The following is a 19,813-nucleotide window of genomic DNA, read 5'->3' on the forward strand; positions in this document are numbered from 1 at the left end:
CAAGATGGATCTTTATGGCAGATGAACAGGTAAAATTTGGGCCTAGGTTAACTTTTACCAAGTTTGTGGAATGATTTGAAGTATATCAACTGTCTTAATAATGTTGCTTCCTCCCTGCTAAAACAAGATCAGCACAGCACATGTCTTCTTTCTATTCTTTGGGCTGATTGCAGGTGTTGCCACCACTCACCATATGCTCAGAGGCTACACTTCCCAGGAGTTTTGGGGGGAAGCCATGACTGCTTAAAGTGGAATAATAGGGGAATAAAGGTATGGTGTGAATGTGGTCTAGTTCAGGGCACTGACTTTCACCTTGGGGCTCATATGATGCCACGCTTACCCTGTCCCAGTGACTTGCTCAGAGCCTTCCTCAGAAACTCTTGAAAGGTTGCCCAATGGATACAGTATATCAAGCATACCTTTCTGATGACAGATGTTTAGTCACCAGCACTGATGTTCTTCTGCAAATCATGGCCAGAAGGGATTATGTGACACCCTCTCCGTTGGTAGAGTGTGATGCTGAGGCCTGGCATGCCTGGTCAGTATCCCATGTGACCTAATTCTTTGTGACATGAGAGCTTCTTCGATAGAAGCACTGTTACAGGAAAAGGTCTCCTGAAGACAGATGGCTGTAGCCCATCCTCCTTGCATAGTTTGTTTGTTTGTTTATTTATTGTATTTATATATTGCTCCATAGCCAAAGCTCTCTGGGCGGTTTACAGTACCTAAAAACACATATACAAATTTAAAACACATATTTTAAAAACAATTTAAAACACAATTTAAACATTTAAAACAATTTAAAAATACATGCTAAAATGCCTGGGAGAAAAGTCTTGGCCTGGCACCGAAAAGATAACAGTGATGGCTCCAGGCGCACCTCGCTAGGGACATCATTCCATAATTTGGGGGCCACCACTGAGAAGGCCCTCTCCCTTGTTGCCACCCTCCGAGCTTCCCTCGGAGTAGGCACCCGGAGGAGGGCCTTAGATGTTGAGTGTAGTGTACGGGTTGGTTCGTATTGGGAGAGGCGTTCCATCAGGTATTGTTCAATCCCCGGAATCTCCAAGTAGGGCTTGTTGCAACAAACTCACTTCCCCCAAATGTCTGACTTTCTGTGATAAAGCAAGTGATGGGAAAATGCACCGGAAACTGGCATAAGACTTGCTTTGATGCAACCTCATCTAACCTCTCTGCAAACACAGCAGAATGAATACTCATTCAATAGTCACTGTCTTCTAATTTCCCTGCAGACAAGTATGGATGAACATTCAATAAAGAGTTCATCCAGAAGCACCCTAAAGGTATAATCCTGTCCTGCGGATCCCAGTGTTGAAATCCTGGAACCCATCTCTTCTCCACCCCCACCCAGCCCATCATTCCCTTCCTGTGTTTGGGATAAGAGAAGTCAGTATTCTTGGAGAAACATCTGCAACGTTCCCCCCCCCTTTTGTTTGCAATTTCCTCTTGAATATATCCATATAGCCACAGTGAGAGGGAAATTCTGTGTGAGGGAGAGAACGTAGCTCGAACTTCTGGGTACCTCCATCTTTCTTCCTGTTATTCTGTGGTTCTGGCCTTTGTAGAATAGCAAGGTTGTTGTTTAACTCTACTCCTGCCTGTGACCGAAGGAAGAGGCCAAGAGAGCCTACCTATGCCCTTCCTTGCGCAACTGCCACCTGCCAGCTCTGCAGAGTAGGCCAGTTGGTCTTAAAGTATCCCTTAATCACTGACACCACCCTTCCTCTTCATGCCTACAGCTCCCACATGAGGAGCTTTGAGCTCTCAGGTCAAAAAGTTGAATCAGGACTCCTAGGTAGCCTCCTCCTTTGGCCCTTCCTGAGGGGAAAGGAACTTCCTAAGCTCCACCAAGAACTGACAATTTCTTAGTATTTTCAGATACATACCAGATATTTTTCTATGTCTAATAGATTTACTATGTTATTCTGTGGCTGAAATTTATTGTACCTATTTCATGTATAGAGATATATTGAGGAATGTACCATAGGGTTGCTAGGTCAGAAGCATCCCAAACCCTGAGATTTCAGGAGCAGACCCTAGTGATGTCATGGGGTGGGCCCTAGTGATGTCACAGGGGTGGGTCTGAGTGATGTCACAGAGGCGGGCCCCAGTGATGTCATTAAGCATGATACATTAAGCATCAGCCACAGTTGCTTAGAGCGTACAATTCAAACTAAAACATTTCTTAGCTAAATGATGGAGCCTGGGTAGGGAACATTTAATCTAGCCTACTTGCTTCTGGCAAAAAGGGTATAAGTGCCCTCAGGCCAGGCCAGTCACCAGAAGGCCGTTGTAGGGACAAAGAAGCCTAGAGTTGTTGGAGGTGTTAGATGGGAGCACTGAAGAGTAAAGATGGATGCCCCTGAAGGCTGCAATTCTAAACACATTTACTAAGCCCCATAGAACTAAATAGGGCTTACTTCTGAGTAGATTCACTAATAAGCAAAAAACCTTGCGGTTTACGAATGTACCTATAGCCAACAGTTTCTATCAAACTTTAAAAAGCAGGGAAATTGATCAGCTATAGTGAATGCATCAGGGGAGCAGGAGACCTGACCTCCTCTCTGAGATATTCTATTGCTGTACAAATCTGTCAAAATGCAAACATAATTTGGGTTCGTCTTTCACAGTCCAATCCACTTCCTGTGTAGCTTGGAAGAATTTGGTAACATGTGCCTCTGAGCATATGGTGGCTGCAGGAGGCCCTCATCTGCAGAGCACCCAACGGGGAGGGAAGAGCAGCCTTTGACAGTGAATGTGGCCAGTCTGTGGTTTGTTAATATTGTCCAGTTCTGCTATTTCCCGCAAAAAATGTGCAAAATATCTCCAGCTGGATCAACTCTAACCATGCTTCCTTATTAGGGAGACCACATTTCTAGGTGAGACATTCTTGAGGGAGGTGCATAAAGCCCCCCCCCCCCCGCAGTGGTGGAGAGGATGTGAGGACCAGGCCAGAGGAAGGGAAATGCAGTGCCCTTCCCCCTTATTCCTCCATGCAGAGAGTGTGAACTTCCATTATGGGTGATGCAAATGTCTGATTAACAGAAAAATTAGTATGAAAACCAGGAATTAAACGACTGGCATATTTTTTGGTTCATAAGAAAAAAGGATTTTAAGAATACAGCGAATGAGGACGCACCAAAAATGTAAAACGAACAAAATATTTTATGCTATAACTAAACATTTAAAAGTTTTTGCTAATTTTAAAAAAATCGGATTTAATCTTGTATCATGACAACACCAATAAAAAAAATCAGGTTTAGAAACTGAGTAAGAGCACACTGCAATGCAACCATAGTCAAGCATTTAGAGTGGTACTGAAAACAATGCACATAACGTTCTTGTTGAAGTCAAAGAGATCCAGCCCTTAACTTTGTAAAATATTTACTGCATAATAGACTTACATTTGTAAACTTATAAAAATGCTTGATAAACATGCAAGAAAGCTTTCTGAATTGTAGGTTTATAATACACATTTTCAGAGAAGGAAAAAATGCATAGCACCTAAATATCTTACTTCAGAACAGCTGCAGCTTTCAGTTTTTCCTAGAATTAAAGTAATGTAAAAAAATTATCAAAATTTAGGTTAGCTGTCCTTTCTTTTTAAAATCAAATCAAATTAACTGAATTTTGGAGAGGGTTGTCTTCTTAAATTGCTCCTGTTCTTAAAACAAACTGTTGTTCTAAAAATAGAGGTGGTCATTGTCTATCCACTAACAAATTAAAATGACAATTCCCCCACCAGCATCAAAAAAGTATCCGGGATGGGGTAGCACAACTCTGAGGGGTGGCAGTGCGCCCATTTGCCACACCCTGGCTACAGGGCTGACTGCAGCTCTTTCCTCACTCCATGCATTTAAAAGTTTTCTCCACTGTGTGTGTTCTTTGATATGCTGTTAATCTATTGTTCTCACTGAAGCGCTTTCTACACTTCATGCATTTAAATGGTTTGTGCTCTGTGGATTTTTTGATGTCTAGTAAGGTTACTGCTCTGAGTAAAGCTCTTTCCACACTCGATGCATTTAAATGGTTTCTGCCCAGAGTGGGTTTTTTTGTGTCTAGTAAGGTTGCTGCTTATACTGAAGAACTTTCCACACTCCATGCATTTAAATGGCTTCTCACCTGTGTGTGTGCTTTGATGTTTAATAAGACTATTGCTCATAATGAAGCACTTTCCACACACCATACACTTAAATGGTTTCTCCCCTGTATGAGTTCTTTGATGTAAAGAAAGACTACTCTTCACACTAAAGCTCTTTTCACACTTCATGCATTTAAATGGTTTTTCCCCTGTGTGGGTTTTTTGATGTCTAGTAAGGTTACTGCTCTGACTAAAGCTCTTTCCACACACCATGCATTTAAATGGTTTCTCCCCTGTGTGGGTTCTTTGATGTAAAGTAAGGCTACTGCTCTCCCTAAAGTTCTTTCCACACTCCATGCATTTAAATGGTTTCTCCCCTGTGTGGGTTTTTTCATGTGCAGTAAGATGGCAACTTACACTGAAGCTCTTTCCACATTCCATGCATTGAAATGATGTCGCCCTAGTGTGGGTTCTTTGATGTTTAGTAAGGTTTGTTCTCACATTAAAGCTCTTTCCACACCTCATGCATTTAAATGGTTTCTCCCCTATGTGAGTTCTTTGATGTCTATTAAGTGTTCCACTGTCATTACAGCTCTTTCCGCACTCTGTACATTTAAAAGGTTTCTCCCCTGTGTGAGTTCTTTGATGCACCTTAAGAGTGAAACTCTGATTGAAGCTCTTTCCACACTCTATGCATTTAAAAGGTTTCTCCCCTGTGTGGATTCTGTGATGTCTATTAAGTGTTCCACTATCATTAAAGCTCTTTCCACACTGCATACATTTAAATGGTTTCTCCCCAGAGTGAGTTCTTTGATGCACATTAAGAGTGGAACGCTGTCTGAAGCTCTTTCCACACTCTATGCATTTGAAAGGTTTCTCCCCTGTGTGCATTCTCTGATGTCTATTAAGTGTTCCACTAACAGTAAAGTTCTTTCCGCACTGCATACATTTAAATGGTGTCTCCCCAGTGTGAGTTCTTTGATGTATATTAAGAGCCAAGCTGTGACTGAGGCTCTTTCCACATTCCATGCATTTAAATGGTTTCTCCCGTGCATTGATCCTGCAATGTCTATTTAATGTTGATTCATATCTAAATAGCTTCTCACATACTGAGGACATTTTCCTGCTGTTTCTTTTGTAGTCTTCATATGGAATAAGCAGTTCACAGACATCAGCACCCACAGAAGTAGAGGATTTCTTCCTCCAATACTTTGGCTCATGTTTTTCACACTTTTTATGTCCTCTTTCTCTTCCAGGCATCTCTTTCCATGCTTTATGCTTGGCTGTTGCCGCCGACACCATCTTTGGCTCCCTATCGTTCGCACTGGCCTGTCTATCACCTGTTGGGGGATGGGGGGGAGGAGAGATAAAAAGAAAATCTTGTTAGCATTTCAAGGCAGACACAGGATCTCAGCATGGATTGAACCCAATTAGCTGCTGCTAAGATTTTTCATCCCCACAATTCTCTTTCTCAAACTACGATTAGCTTCTGAATACGAACAAGTTTCTTCCTGGTCCATATCTCACCTGATGTCACTAGGCACAGATGCGATTTCAACACAGTTGAAACCTCATCATACAGACCAATACCATTGCTCAATTATGATCTAAAGATATAGACCAAAATATTAGCTAACCTTTTAAATAAATAAAAGGATTGATCGATATGTTGAAAAAGAACAATCAGTGCCTGCAGGAGGAAGGGGAACACCACCATCCCTTCCAGGGAAAGAGAGCCGTTTGCTCCTGCCTGCCTGCCTGCCTGCTTGCTGCTGCTCGGCTACCACCACCACCACCCTTTCCCGGTTGGACTTCTGCTCTGTGGGGGTCACGCCTTGCAGGACCAGGCCCCAGGTACTCAGCCAGCTGTGGCTGATTTTTTCCACCTGTCCCTTCTCTGCAGGAGATACATAAGCCGGCTGGCTGAGGTGGCTCCTGCTTTGTCTGCCTTTTTCTAGGTCTTCAGTTATGTGCCTGGGAGAGAGGACTCAAAGCCAAGTGGGGAGATTTGAGGGGGCCCAATTAGTGTAGTGATGGGTAGAGGGAGATATGGCACTGTGAGGAGGACTTGCCAGGTAAGGGGAATGTGGCCCAGGCAGTTAATGGCTGTGCCTTGTTCCGGTCCTTCCCACACCCGCAGGTTTGTTGGTTGCCCTATCAGCCAGCTCTCAGGCCTCTGGATGCTGCTGCTAAATGCCAGATCGGTGCATAATAAGATCTCCCTCATTCATGATTTAATTGTGGGTGAGGCAGCCGATCTGGCATGTATAACTGAGACCTTGGTGGGTGAGCAGGGGGGAGTCACTCTCTCCCAGCTATGTAGACTCCAGTGTTATAGCAGGTGAATCAAATGAGGTATCCAGAGCACAGCCCTGTCTCGATTTCTTGGATGAGTTTCAGTTGGTGCAGCTTGAGGACGTTGACAAGGTGCTTGGACAGGTTCGTGCAACCACTTCTGTGCTGGATCCTTGCCCTTCTTGGCTAATAAAAGCTAGCAGGGATGGAACAGCCGGCTGGGCCAGGGAAGTGATTAATGCCTCTCTGCTAGAGGTCCCTGGCTGCCTGAAAGAGGCAGTAGTGAGACCACTCCTGAAGAGGCCCTCCCTGGACCCAGAAAATCTTAATAACTATAGGCCGGTAGCAAATGTTCCATTCCTGGGCAAGGTCCTTGAACGAGTGGTTGCAGGCCAGCTCCAGACACTCTTGGATGAGACCGATTATCTGGATCCATTTCAGTTGGGTTTCAGGCCTGGTTTTGGCACCGAAACGGCCTTGGTCGCCCTGTATGATGACCTTTGTTGGGAGAGAGACAGGGGGAGTGTGACTCTGTTGACTCTCCTTGATCTCTCAGTGGCTTTCGATACCATCAACCATGGTATCCTTCTGGGGAGGCTAGCGGAGTTGGGAGTGGGAGGTACTGCATTGCAGTGGTCCCACTCCTACTTGGCAGGTCGCCTCCAGAAGCTGGTGCTTGGGGAACATTGCTCGGCACCCTGGACTCTCCAGTATGGGGTTCTGCAGGGGTCAGTTCTGTCCCCCATGCTGTTCAACATCTACATGACAAAGACAAATGCAGGATTCTGCATTTAGGCCACAAAAACAAAATGCACGGGTACAGGATGGGAAATACCCGGCTTAGCAGTAGTGCGTGTGAGAAGGACCTTGGAATTGTAGTGGACCTCAAGTTGAACATGACCCAGCAGTGTGATGCTGCGGCAAAAAAGGCAAACACGGTTTTGGGATGCATAAACAGAGCTATAGTTTCCAGGTCGAGGGAAGTAATAGTCCCACTATATTCTGCATTAGTCAGGCCTCATCTGGAATACTGCGTTCAGTTCTGGGCGCCTCATTTTAAGAAATATATAGACAAGTTAGAGCGGGTTCAGAAGAGGGCGACGAGAATGATAGCCGGTATGGAGAACAAGTCTTATGAGGAAAGGTTGAAGGAACTTGGCATGTTCAGTCTGGTGAAGAGAAGGCTGAGGGGCAACATGATTACACTCTTTAAGTACCTGAAGGGCTGTCACACAGAGGAGGGTACAGATTTGTTCTCTGCTGCCCCAGAGGGTAGGACTAGGTCTAATGGTTTTAAGTTGCAGGAGCGTAGATTCAGATTGGACATTAGAAGGAACTTCTTGACAGTAAGGGCAGTTCGGCAATGGAACCGACTGCCTAGGGAGGTGGTGGGATCCCCTTCACTGGATGTCTTCAAGCAGAGGCTGGACAGCTATCTGCGGAAGATGCTCTAGCTGTGGATTTCCTGCTGTGAGCAGGGGGCTGGACTCGATGGCCTACAAGGCCCCTTCCAACTCTATGATTCTATGAAACTGTTGGGTGCGGTCATCTGGAGCTTTGGAGTGTGTTGCCATCAGTATGCTTATGACACGCAGCTCTATTTCTCCTTTTCATCTTCTTCAGGTGAGGCTGTCAATGTGCTGAACCGGTGCCTGGCTGCGATAATGGACTGGATGAGGGCTAATAAACTGAGGCTCAATCCAGACAAGACTGAGATGCTGCTAGTGGGTGGTTCTTCTGACCAGATGGTGGATGTCCAACCTGTCCTGGATGGGGTTGCACTCCCCCTGAAGGAGCAGGTTTGTAGCTTAGGGGTTCTCCTAGAATCATCTCTGTCACTTGAGGCTCAGGCAGCCTCAGTGGCACGGAGTGCCTTCTACCAACTTCGGTTGGGGGCCCAACTATATCCCTATCTGGACAGGGATAACCTGGCTTCAGTTTTCCATGCTCTGGTAACCTCCAAATTAGATTACTGCAATGCACTCTACATGGGGCTGCCTTTGAAGACGGTTCGGAAACTGCAGCTTGTGCAAAATGCAGCGGCCAGATTGGTAACAGGGACCAGACGGTCCGAAAATATAAAACCGATTCTGGCCCACTTGCACTGGCTGCCTGTATGTTTCTGAGCTCAATTCAAGGTGCTGGTTTTGATCTATAAAGCCTTACACGGCTTGGGACCACAATATCTGATGGAACGCCTCTCCTGATACAAACCCACCAGTACACTACGTTCAAGATCAAAGGCCCTCCTCCGGGTGCCTACTCCAAGGGAAGCTCGGAGGGTGGCAACAAGGGAGAGGGCCTTCTCAGTGGTGGCCCCCAAATTATGGAATGATTTGTTTGATGAGGTGCGCCTGGAGCTATCACTGTTATCTTTTCAGCACCAGGTCAAGACTTTCCTCTTCTCGCAGGCATTTTAGCATGTGTTTTTAAATTGTTTTTATATTGTTTTAAATATTAAAATTGTGTTTTAAATTGTTTTTAAAATGTGTGTTTTAAATTGTATATTTGTTTTAATACTTTTGATTGCTGTAAACTGCCCAGAGAGCTTCAGCTATGGGGAGGTATACAAGTGCAATAAATAAATGCAATCAGGACTGTTAGGAAATTAATAAGGTTATTTATAAGATTTTAAAAAATCAAAAGAACCAGGATCATTTCTTTTTATGGATGCTGAAAGATAATTTCACCAAGTGGTATTGGAATTGTGGGGTCCAGTATTTGGTCCAGTATTTAAACAAAAGGTAAGTATAAAGTATAATACCGTATCAGCCATTATCTCAGTCAATTTAAGCTTGTCAGATGAATTTATTCTCTCTAGAGGTAGGCATCAAGGGTGCTCTTTGTCACCATTGCTATTTATATTATGGACAGAGCCTTTAGTTGTAGCATTAAGGTCTAACAATTGTATCCAATTACATACAGTGCAATCTAAAATATTTTTATATTTTGCAAGATAGTTTTGACATTGGGGGACCCCAAAATATTAATTCCCGAAGCCATAAAACTCTAGAATGCTTCACAAATATTTCTGGTTACAACATCAACCAGAGTGGCTTGGGATAAACATGGCAAAGGCTAAAAATAAAATAAAATTGAAGAGGGGGGGATGTAAAATCCCCTACACAACATCTGGACTTAAATATCTTCGAATTTGGATATTAAAACATTTAGAACAATTAGTTGAATTCAACCATAAAAAGCTTTTTGACAAGATATGTGTGAATCTTAAGAAGTGGGCTAATTTTAGATTATCCTGGATGAATTGCATTTCAACCATAAAAATGAAGGCATTTCCTCAGATCTTTTTTCTGTTAATGAATATTCCATTGGCTATGACATAAAGTATGTTGAAGAAATTGCAATATATACGTTTAAAATTTATTCAGAACAATCCCAACCTCCCAAAGAATCACCCCAACCATGTGTAAGGAAAGAGGAAACCTGTCAGTGCATAATATTTACCTATATTCACTTAACACGCAAAAAACCCTTGCGGTTTAGGAACGTACCTACAGCCAACAGATATTTCTATCAAACTTTAAAAAGCAGGGATATTGGGCAGCTATAGTGAATGCACCAGGGGAGCAGGAGACCTGACCTCCTCTCTGAGATATTGGACTGCCCTACAAATTTGTCAAAATGCAAACACAATTTGGGTGGTCTAGCTTGGAAGAATTTGGTAATACATGCCTCACTTTCACAGAGAATTGGATGGAGCTGTTCAAAGTAGGTGCATGTCACAAGGTTGTCGTCTGACCTAGAATTGTGTCCAAGGACCTGCTTGTATTCAGTAAGAAGAACTTTTGTCTTGGTGCGGCACTCTAGACCAGTGCGGTTGTGCCCTCTGGAAGCCATCTGATGAGCGATCTGTTCATATGTGTCCATGTTTCGGTGACTACTCTGAAGCTATGCCTGTATTTTTGACTCACCCCAAATATCTAGCAGATCAAGAACTTCACAGGCACACCATGAAGGTCCACAAATTCCACCTGGACGTTCAATTACACCAACTGGTTTAATTGCCAAGGAATGGAGGGCCATATTCACTTTTGTGAAAACATAACAAAAGGAATGTGGTTGAGAATATAGGATCAGACCACTGAGGGAGGGTATACAATATTGATTTTAGGAGCAGGAGTGAGAGCAGCCTGACAAAATCGGAGGAGTGGATATGTTCTGTCCTATTCTGACAATTGCCAACTGAAAATGGTTATCTGCAAAGAAAGGAAAGGAAAGGAGGACCTGGAAATAAAGGTGTTTGCAGACTGGAAGTGACCTTTCTGAACAAAAGGGCAAAGCTAATGTACCCCTGTGATGTTCCTGTATTAATGTAAATATGGTAAGTGCTGTTTATATAGAAGACGTATGGTAAGTGGAGTGAAAGAGGAGGGGGGAGTACATGAGCAGTAGAATGCTGGATGATTGGCTGAGCGTTTGAATGGCTGGGAGTATAAATGGAAGAATGACAGCTGAATCTGAGTGGATGTTAGTCGGTGGGTGTTAGTTGGTGGATGTGAGAGGAAGAAGGTGTTTGGTGGTGGATGTTAGGAGAGTGTGGAGAAAGAGGGAATTGGAGTTCTAGTTAATAATAAGACAAGTATCACAGGAATAGATGAAACCATATGCTTATGTACCATTATAAAAGTAATCTTGTTATTTCTGATATTTAATAAATACTATTTTGGTTTACCGAAGGCCTGATCCTTGGCTGGGGTTTCACAGACCAGAACGGAGGGCAAGGTAATTATCAAGGCTGAAGTGAAACAGTAACGAATGGTGGCAGCGGTGAAGGGAGGAATAATAACATTCCAGCGCAAACCAGAGTTATATGAGTTATCTATATAGATACAAAGGGGTTGGGAACAGCATAAGCACTCAGTCACAAAAGTAACCAGATAGAGAGAGGCTGAGGCAAAGTCTCTGGGAACATTGGTTATAGGACGTGACTGGTGGTGCTGCCTAGCAGAGGGATCTAGTGAGATCTGTGCTAGAGCGGAGAGAGAAACCATAAAAAAGGACAGTCCGGACTGGTGGAGTCCCTGGTGGTGCCTAGTGAAAGGTAGTAGCCACAAGCAGGTAGGAACCTGACAGGGAGAGCCAGGGAAGGGCGTCACAACCCCCCCGAAAAGTGTAAAAAATATTGCAATAACGTAATATCACAATGGTGTAATACTGCAAAAGAGAAAAGTTTATTCAGTGAACACTCAATTTCCGGTTTGATCGCAAAAATGCAAAATAGTTGTTTATTTTTTTAAAAAGGGGGGGATACAGCTACAGACACAAGAAGGTGGAAATAGCCAGGTTTAGCACAGGAAGCAGGAGTGAAGTCTAATGGAGGAGGAGGAGGCGGTGGACAGAGGGTGGCATCTAAAAGGTCATCCGCTCATAAAACAAAAAAGGGCAAAAGGCGTCCTCGCTACAGAGGTTAGAGTATCGAGACAGAAAAAATTATCAGTTTATAGCAGGGTAGGGAAGTACAGATTTAAATAGCAGAAAGTCAAAAATAGCATGGAACGTTATATGGAAGCCAGCGAATTAATGGACACACAAGGGGGTTCAATCGCAGATTAAAAGGAGGCATGGATGGGCCCCAACACTCACCTTCACTGGATGACCCCGAGTTTTAGTGTTGAGAGGGCGAAAAAAACCTTTTCTCTATCCACTATCTCCATAATATGCATAATTTTATACACTTCTGTCATGTTTTCTTTTACTTTTTCTTTAAATTAAAAAGCTCCAAATGACTGGGATTGAATCTAGCATGCAAAGCAGGTGCTCTATGACTAAGCTGCAGTCGCTCCCCAAATGTCTAGCCCAGACGCTCATTTCTATAGTAGCATCCCTGTTGGAGGTCGCCGATTCATAGGGTTGCCATAAGTCATAGTCGACTTGAAGGCACATAACAACAACAACATCCCTTCACTGCATGGATAAATGGCACAAACAGCAACAACTGTTGTTCAAGAGAAAAAAAGTGTCCTTACCGAGAGAGGCCACAGTTTCATAATTCTCCTCCATGACTTCCCTGTGCAGAGCTCTTTGGCCAGGATCCAGCAGAGCCCATTCCTCCTCCGTGAAATACACGGCCACCTCCTCAAAGGTCACCAGACCCTGGGAAAAAAAAGATCATTTCTCCAACATGCGGCCATCCTCACAGTTTGAAAAGGAAAGTGATAACGGCACTGGGCTTGTCCACACCGCAGCGTAACGTGCATTGGAACTTGCCTGTTCCCCCGGTAAAGTTGGGGCGTCCATATGACGATCTGGCACTGCAAGTGCTATCCGGCACATTTGCCTCTCAAAAGTCAATTTTACAATGCGGGGAAAATCTGGAAAGGCAGGCAAATATGACCTGAAGCTCTACTGAGAGGTGGGGGGTAATGTGATGCTACACCTCTACACTGGTGGGTGTAAAGGGACCAAACCCTTCGGGAGGAGAGCTCCTCTTTACCAACCTCCTGATCCCACCATTTTAATTCACTTTTCTCCAGGGCGCAATGCTGTCACCTGCCACGCTTCTTACATAGATAATCTTTGAATGAATAAATAAATGCCATGCTCAAATGTGTGCTATTTGGGCAAGAAGAGAACATCCTTATACTGCACATCTATGGGTGTTGTGTTCCCTCATGAGAAGCCCCACATTTCCTGCAGGTTTAACTGGTCATGCAGAAGTCTTTGAGAAATGTTCTGCTCTGAGCATAAAAAGGCAGCACCTGCTGCTGCTGTGCCTTACTTGTTTCCTTCTTCGTATCTTCCTAGCTTCAGCAAAAAAAAGTCCACGATTTCACCACTCATTGTTGGTGTTTTTTTTGGGGGGGGGAGGAGGCAAGAGTGGAAGGTAAAAATTAATTGAGCAAGAAGGAAAGGAAAAAGACCCTCTTCCAGAAGTGCACAAGCCAGGTGTCTGTCCTTTTTTTAAAAAACAAAGCAGGTTGTGCTCTCACTCCTGTTAAGGTCCATATGCATTGGCAAGTGCATCTCTGTGCGAGTGCCCACTCAGAAGGGAAACTACGAGAGGGGCGTTAACAGATGAGGAGGCAGGAAAAAGCAAACCCTGCATGGATCGAAATGACAATGGGATTGGCTGTCAATACGGACACACAGCAGCAGATTCGGTCTGCAGCTCCGACTGCAAAAATGCACGTGTGTGGGCTAAGGTCAAATCCGAAGCAACAAAACGTGGCATATAGCAACAAATTATTAACACTGCATATCCATGTTCTATTTTGTTTTGCATGTAGTCATTATTTGCACATGCTATTCTTTATTTTTATTTTCCCCCATGATTAATTCATGCATAATGTGATCTTGATTTCTGTTTGGTACTATTACGCTCTTATCTTTTGCAACTTGAAATGCATTCCCTGGTTTGCTGCCGCTGCTGTAGTTAAACGCTGTCCAAACAGATTTTAGACTCTCAGATCAGCTTGGTCACCACCGGCTCATCCGTTGGGGCAAATTAAGAACCTCATTTTCAGAAGGCACTGAGGCTGCTCCCCCCCACACCATCTCTCCCCAATTCTGCTTCCCTTACCTGAGGTGGCTGCCTGGCAGCTCTTTCCATTCCACCCAAAAGAAGAGACAATCTCGACGGTCCCTCCGAGGCCATGGCGTAAGGTGGGGCACCTCTGGGATGTCACAGCTGTTGCCGCGGTGCATCTGAAAGTAGGGAGGTGCTCTCAAGGTGGGGTCATTCCAATTCCTGTGGGGGAGGGGCAGGGGAGGGGGAGAATTTCACCCCTAATACAAATTTGGATTTCGGGACTGTAAACATTACAACCTGCCTCTATCTTTTGGGTGACTGCATTAACTCAACACATGTTGTTATGTGCCTTCAAGTGGATTATGACTTATGGCGACCCTATGAAGCAACCTCCAATAGCATCTGTTATAAACCACCCTGTTCAGATTTGTAAGTCCAGGTCTGTGGCTTCCTTTATGGAATCAATCCATCTCTTGTTTTGCCTTCCTCTTTTTCTACTCCCTTCTGTTTTTCCCAGCATTATTGCCTTTTCTAGAGAATCATGTCTTCTCATTATGTGACCAAAGTATGATAGCCTGTTTCATCATTTTAGCTTCTAGTGACAGTTCTGGTTTAATTTGTTCTAACACCCAATTATTTGTCTTTTTCACAGTACAAGGTATGCACAGAGTTCTTCTCCATATAGGTTGAAAAATCAACACATGGGGTGTCACTTTCCTGGGTTGTTTTCCATAAAGGAAGGCACAGACCTAAACTTACAAGATCTGAACAGGGTGGTTCATAACAGATACTATTGGGGGTCGCCAATTCATAGGGTCACCATAGGTCGTAACTGACCTGAAGGCACATAACAACAACAGTTTGCTTCAGGATGCTTGACCTGCAAAGGGCCTTAACATTTTCAAACCCCTCCCTAGTTTCTCCCTGTTCTCCTTAGCAGTGTGTGGGGAGTGGAGATGTCAACTCTGGGGCATGAAAGCATCACAACGACCCACCCCATCCCATTATGCCCCCTGTAAGGCCATTTCCTTTGTGCCAAGACAACCCCACCCAATCAGCCCCTTATCTATGGATTCCAAAAAGGGAACGTGGGGAGGAGGGCTATTCTCTACCCCCCTGCTAAGCAAATTCTTGGTCCCCCAACCTGACCCCAATGCAACGCCTTTGTATTCTCTGCCTTGGGTGAGCATTTTCCTGGGCAAGGATTCTCACAAGGCCCATTTCTCTGCACGCCACCACCGCCCCAATTTAAAACCTTCTTTCTCTCTTTTTCAGATTCCAAAGGTGCCCTCCCCCGTCTCTCAGGACTACAGTTGAACATCAAGAAGACTAAAGTAATGACAACAGAAGATTTATGTAACTTTAAAGTTGCCAACGAGGCCATTGAACTTGTCAAGGATTATCAATACATTGGCACAGTCATTAACCAAAATGAAGATGATAGTCAAGAAATCAGGGCTAGGATTGGTGAGGGCAGCTATGAGAGAACTAGAAAAGGTCCTCAAATGCAAAGATGTATCACGGAACACGGAAGTCAGGATCATTCAGACCATGGTATTCCTGACCTCTACGTATGGATGTGAAAGTTGGACAGTGAAAAAAGCGGATAAGAGAAAAATCAACTCATTTGAAATTTATTTATTTATTTATTTATTATTTCAATTTATATACCGCCCTTAGCAGAATAGCTAATGTGTTGTTGGAGGAGTTTTGCGCATACCAAGGACTGCAAAAAAGACAAATAATTGGGTGTTAGAACAAATTAAACCAGAACTGTCACTAGAAGCTAAAATGATGAAACTGAGGTTATCATACTTTGGACACATCATGAGAAGACATGATTCATTAGAAAAGACGATAATGCTGGGAAAAACAGAAGGGAGTAGGAAAAAAGGAAGGCCAAACAAGAGATGGATTGATTCCAGACACTTGGGTCCATCCAGCTCGGTTTCCCTTCACTGACTGGCAGCAGCTCGCTCTCTTCCCCCCCCCCCGGGAGGGGGGTTCAGGGGGGAAGCCTCTCCCAGACCTACCTGGACTAGAGCTGGACACCTTCTGCAGTGCCAAGGCAGATGCCCTGCTGCGCCACACACCCCACCCCACCCCACAGCAAGCCTGCTTCCATTGCATCAAGCCCTTTCACCCTCCCCGGGCTCCATACCCCCTGGGGAGGGGGCAGCTTCCAAAAAGGGCCTCGCGATGCAAACCCTGCAGCAGCTGGATTGCATGGATCAGGGCCCCCTGCCCATGGAGCCCGGGGGCGAAAGGGGCCGGTGGGGCTCTCCTCCGAAAGCCAGTCCTCCTTCTCCCCACCCACGCACCCCACTGCACCTCTTTCTCCTCTGCACGATGCACCCTCCCTCTCCTCCGGTTATATGGATGGAGACACGCGCTTTCCCTCCCCATCTGCTCCCTAAAACTTCCTGCCTCTCTAGGAGCCAGAGCTCGGTTCCTTGACCCATGGGAGGACTGACTGGCAGGAGGAACTCCCTCCTTCCCAGTCTGCAAGGCGGAGATTCCCTCCCTCCCTCCTCCTCCTCCTCCCCCACCCTTTTTTCAGTGGGGCTCTCTCTTTGCAAGTTCTCCTGTCCTCACCCAAAAATCCACCCTCGCCCCTGCTGTTGTGTTGGGGCTGCAGATGCTCACTTTAATGCTCCCCCCCACTTTAATCCCCCTCCCTGCTGCGATCTTGTCTTCAAAAAACAACACAAAACTTTGCCACCTCACTCGTTGCTTGGGTGGCAGGTATTTGGGGATGGGGTCGCCCAGGGACCCTCCCCCTGTTCTGTGGGGAGATCAGGCCAAACCTTGCAAAGGATCTGAGGTGCTGAATCTGAAGAGTGCAACTCTCGAAGCATTAGGGCAAATTTCACAACGTTGCATGTGAACCTTGATTTCAAACCCAAGGTGTTTAAGCTGCAAGGGGGGGGGACCCTACCCAGCCACTGCCTTTTTGCCTTTATTGTTGTTATGTGCCTTCAAGTCAATTACAACTTATGGCGACCCTATGACTCTGCGACCCCCAATGGCATCTGTTAGGAACCATCCTGTTCAGATCTTGTAAGTTCAGGTTTGTGGCTTCCTTTATGGAATCAATCCATCTCTTGTTTGGCCTTCCTCTTAGAATCATAGAATAGTAGAGTTGGAAGGGGCTATAAGGCCATCAAGTCCAACCCCCTGCTCAGTGCAGGAATCCAAATCAAAGCATTCCCGACAGATGGCTGTCCAGCTGGCTCTTGAATGCCTCCAGTGTCAAGAGAACCCACTACCTCTCTTTTTCTACGCAAGTTCAAACTAAAACTGTTGCGACACTACTCCAGTCTTTGCAGTTAGTTTGACAGTCGTGTGTTGTTGATACTGAACTTCTTAAAGATGGGCAAGATGGGGGACCAGTTATCTTAAGAACATAAGAACATAAGAAGAGCCTGCTGGATCAGGCCAGTGGCCCATCTAGTCCAGCATCCTGTTCTCACAGTGGCCAACCAGGTGCCTGGGGGAAGCCCGCAAGCAGGACCCGAGTGCAAGAACACTCTCCCCTCCTGAGGCTTCCGGCAACTGGTTTTCAGAAGCATGCTGCCTCTGACTAGGGTGGCAGAGCACAGCCATCACGGCTAGTAGCCATTGATAGCCCTGTCCTCCATGAATTGGTCTAATCTTCTTTTAAAGCCATCCAATCTGGTGGCCATTACTGCGTCTTGTGGGAGCAAATTCCATAGTTTAACTATGCGCTGAGTAAAGAAGTACTTCCTTTTATCTTTATCTTCCTTTTATCTTCCTTTTTATCTTTAGGTCCTTTAGATCCCCAAACACCAAAAACACTATTGTTGTTGTTATGTGCCTTCAAGGCGATTACGACTTATGGCGACCCTATGAATCAGCAACCTCCAGTAGCATCTGTCATGAACCACCCTGTTCAGATCTTGTAAGTTCAGTTCTGTGGCTTCCTTGATGGAATCAATCCGTCTCTTGTTTGGCCTTCCTCTTTTTCTACTCCCTTCTGTTTTTCCCAGCATTATTGTCTTTTCTAGTGAATCAGGTCTTCTCATGATGTGTCCAAAGTATGATTACCTCAGTTTCATCATTTTAGCTTCTAGTGATAGTTCTGGTTTCATTTGTTCTAACACCCAATTATTGGTCTTTTTCGCAGTCCGTGGTATGCGCAGAGCTCTCCTCCAGCACCACATTTCAAAGGAGTTGATTTTTCTCTTACCCACTTTTATCACTGTACAACTTTCACCACCCTTAAAAACAATTCAGTAATAGGCAAAAACCTTGTGGTTTAGGAACGTACCTATAGCTTACAGATATTTCTATCTAACTTTAAAAAGCAGGGAAATTGGGCAGCTATAGTGAATGCACCAGGGGAGCAGGAGACCTGACCTCCTCTCTGAGATATTGGACTGCCCTACAAACTTGTCAAAATGCAAACACAATTTGAGTTGGTCTTTCTCAGTCCAATCCACTTTCTTAAACCGCAAGGGTTTTTTTTGCCTTCTAGTGGATTTCCCTGCTTTTTAATCCAGGAGGTAAGAAATGGGATCCTGTGCAAGTTTGCTGAGAATGGATTGATCATTTGCATGCTTATTGAGTTCAGTGGGATTATTTATTTATTTAATTAATTAATTAATTAATTTGTATCCTGCCCTTCCTCCCAGCAATCCTGCAATCATGCTTAGGATAGGATAGGTGAAACTGACCACAGGAGATGGGCAGGGGAGGAAGAGGAGGAGGGAGGGGAGGAAAGGCAGAGGGGAGGACTGGGATGGGGCAGGCAGGAGTGAGAGGGGAAGAGAAGGACAGGTTTGATCATTTGCATGTTAATTGAATTCAGTGTGATTTACTTCCATGCAATCATGCTTAGGATAGGTAAAACTGACTGGGGGGGAGGAAAGGAGTGCTGCAGTGGGCAGGGAAGGAGGAAGGAAGAGGGGAGGGGAGAAGGAAGGGAGAGGGGAAGAAGGGAAAGCAGCTCTGATCATTTGCATGCTTATTGAGTTCAATGGGATTTACTCCTATGGAATACTGGTTAGGATAGGAAAAACTGACCATGGGGGAGGGGGAAGGACCGTATTGGAGGGGGCAAAGGAAGGGGGAGGGGAGGGCATGTTTGATCATTTGCATGCTTATAGAGTTCAATGGTATTTACTTCTGAGCAATCATGCTTAAGATAGGTAAAACTGACCATGGGGAGGAGGAAGGGGAGGGGAAGGAGGGGATTTGAAGGGGATGGGGAGGGAGTGGCAAAGGAAGGGGGTGGGAAGGGGCAAGGGGGTTAGGAGGAAGGAGAAGGGAGTGTGGGTTTGCTCATTTGCATACTTTTTGAGTTCAATGGAATTTATTTCTGTGCAATCATGTTTGAAAATGGAAATGGACTGCCTTCAAGTCGACCTAAATTATGGTGACCCTTTGAATAGGGTTTTCATGGTAAACGGTATTCAGAGGTGGTTTTACCATTGCCTTCCTCTGAGGCTGAGAGGCAGTGACTGGCCCAAGGTCACCCAGTCAGCTTCATGGCTATGTGGGGGTTCGAACCCTGGTCTCCCAGGTCGTAATCCAACACTGACCTGGGGGAGGGGAGGGGGAGGAGATTGGGTGGGTGGGCACTGGGCAGAGGGGAAAAGACTTTCCTTTCCAAAAGGAGAACATTGTGAACAATATCATTCTTTTTCAGCCTTTCCCCCACCTTTTTATTCTACAGCAGACACATGTAGCCTCCCACCCAAATTTAAACCAAAGCTGTCCCTGGCCACATCCACACCAGGCCTTTATTTCACTTTGGACAGTCATGGCTTCTCTCAAAGAACCCTGGGAAGTGTAGTTCGTGAAGGGTGCTGAGAGTTACTAGGATATGCCCTGTTCCCCTCACAGAGTTTCAGTCAGAGTGGCTGACTGTTAAACCACTCTGGCCACTGGAGCTCTGTCAGGGG

At 45.1% G+C, this 19,813-nt stretch overlaps 1 protein-coding gene across 2 annotated transcripts; it reads right to left on the reverse strand.

The window, feature by feature from the left end:
* Positions 1-3,371: 3,371 nt before the first annotated feature.
* Positions 3,372-16,302, reverse strand: LOC133381750 (gastrula zinc finger protein XlCGF26.1-like). 2 transcript variants are annotated; one of them, XM_061621155.1, is made up of 4 exons: positions 16,218-16,302; positions 13,938-14,105; positions 12,385-12,511; positions 3,372-5,442 (listed from the first exon to the last, which is right to left on the reverse strand). In XM_061621155.1, exons 2-4 carry the CDS (start codon positions 14,010-14,012, stop codon positions 3,962-3,964), a joined length of 1,683 nt encoding a protein of 560 aa, XP_061477139.1. In that variant the 5' UTR covers positions 14,013-14,105; positions 16,218-16,302; the 3' UTR covers positions 3,372-3,961. The 2 variants fall into 2 exon arrangements, with proteins under 2 accessions (XP_061477139.1, XP_061477140.1); XM_061621156.1 differs by having other exon boundaries at positions 13,938-14,062; positions 16,218-16,299.
* Between the last annotated feature and the right edge of the window lie 3,511 nt (positions 16,303-19,813).

Source organism: Rhineura floridana, chromosome 3, assembly GCF_030035675.1.
Source record: "Rhineura floridana isolate rRhiFlo1 chromosome 3, rRhiFlo1.hap2, whole genome shotgun sequence".
Taxonomy (NCBI): Eukaryota; Metazoa; Chordata; class Lepidosauria; order Squamata; family Rhineuridae; genus Rhineura; species Rhineura floridana.

Coding starts and splice junctions, on each gene's coding strand:
- LOC133381750 (XM_061621155.1), bottom strand. CDS start 14,012: ATGGCCTCGGAGGGACCGTCGAGATTGTCTCTTCTTTTGGGTGGAATG. Junction 12,512..13,937: donor CTGCCAGGCAGCCACCTCAG/GTAAGGGAAGCA, acceptor TTTTTTTCCCAG/GGTCTGGTGACCTTTGAGGA. Junction 5,443..12,384: donor TGAAACTGTGGCCTCTCTCG/GTAAGGACACTT, acceptor ATCCCCCAACAG/GTGATAGACAGGCCAGTGCG.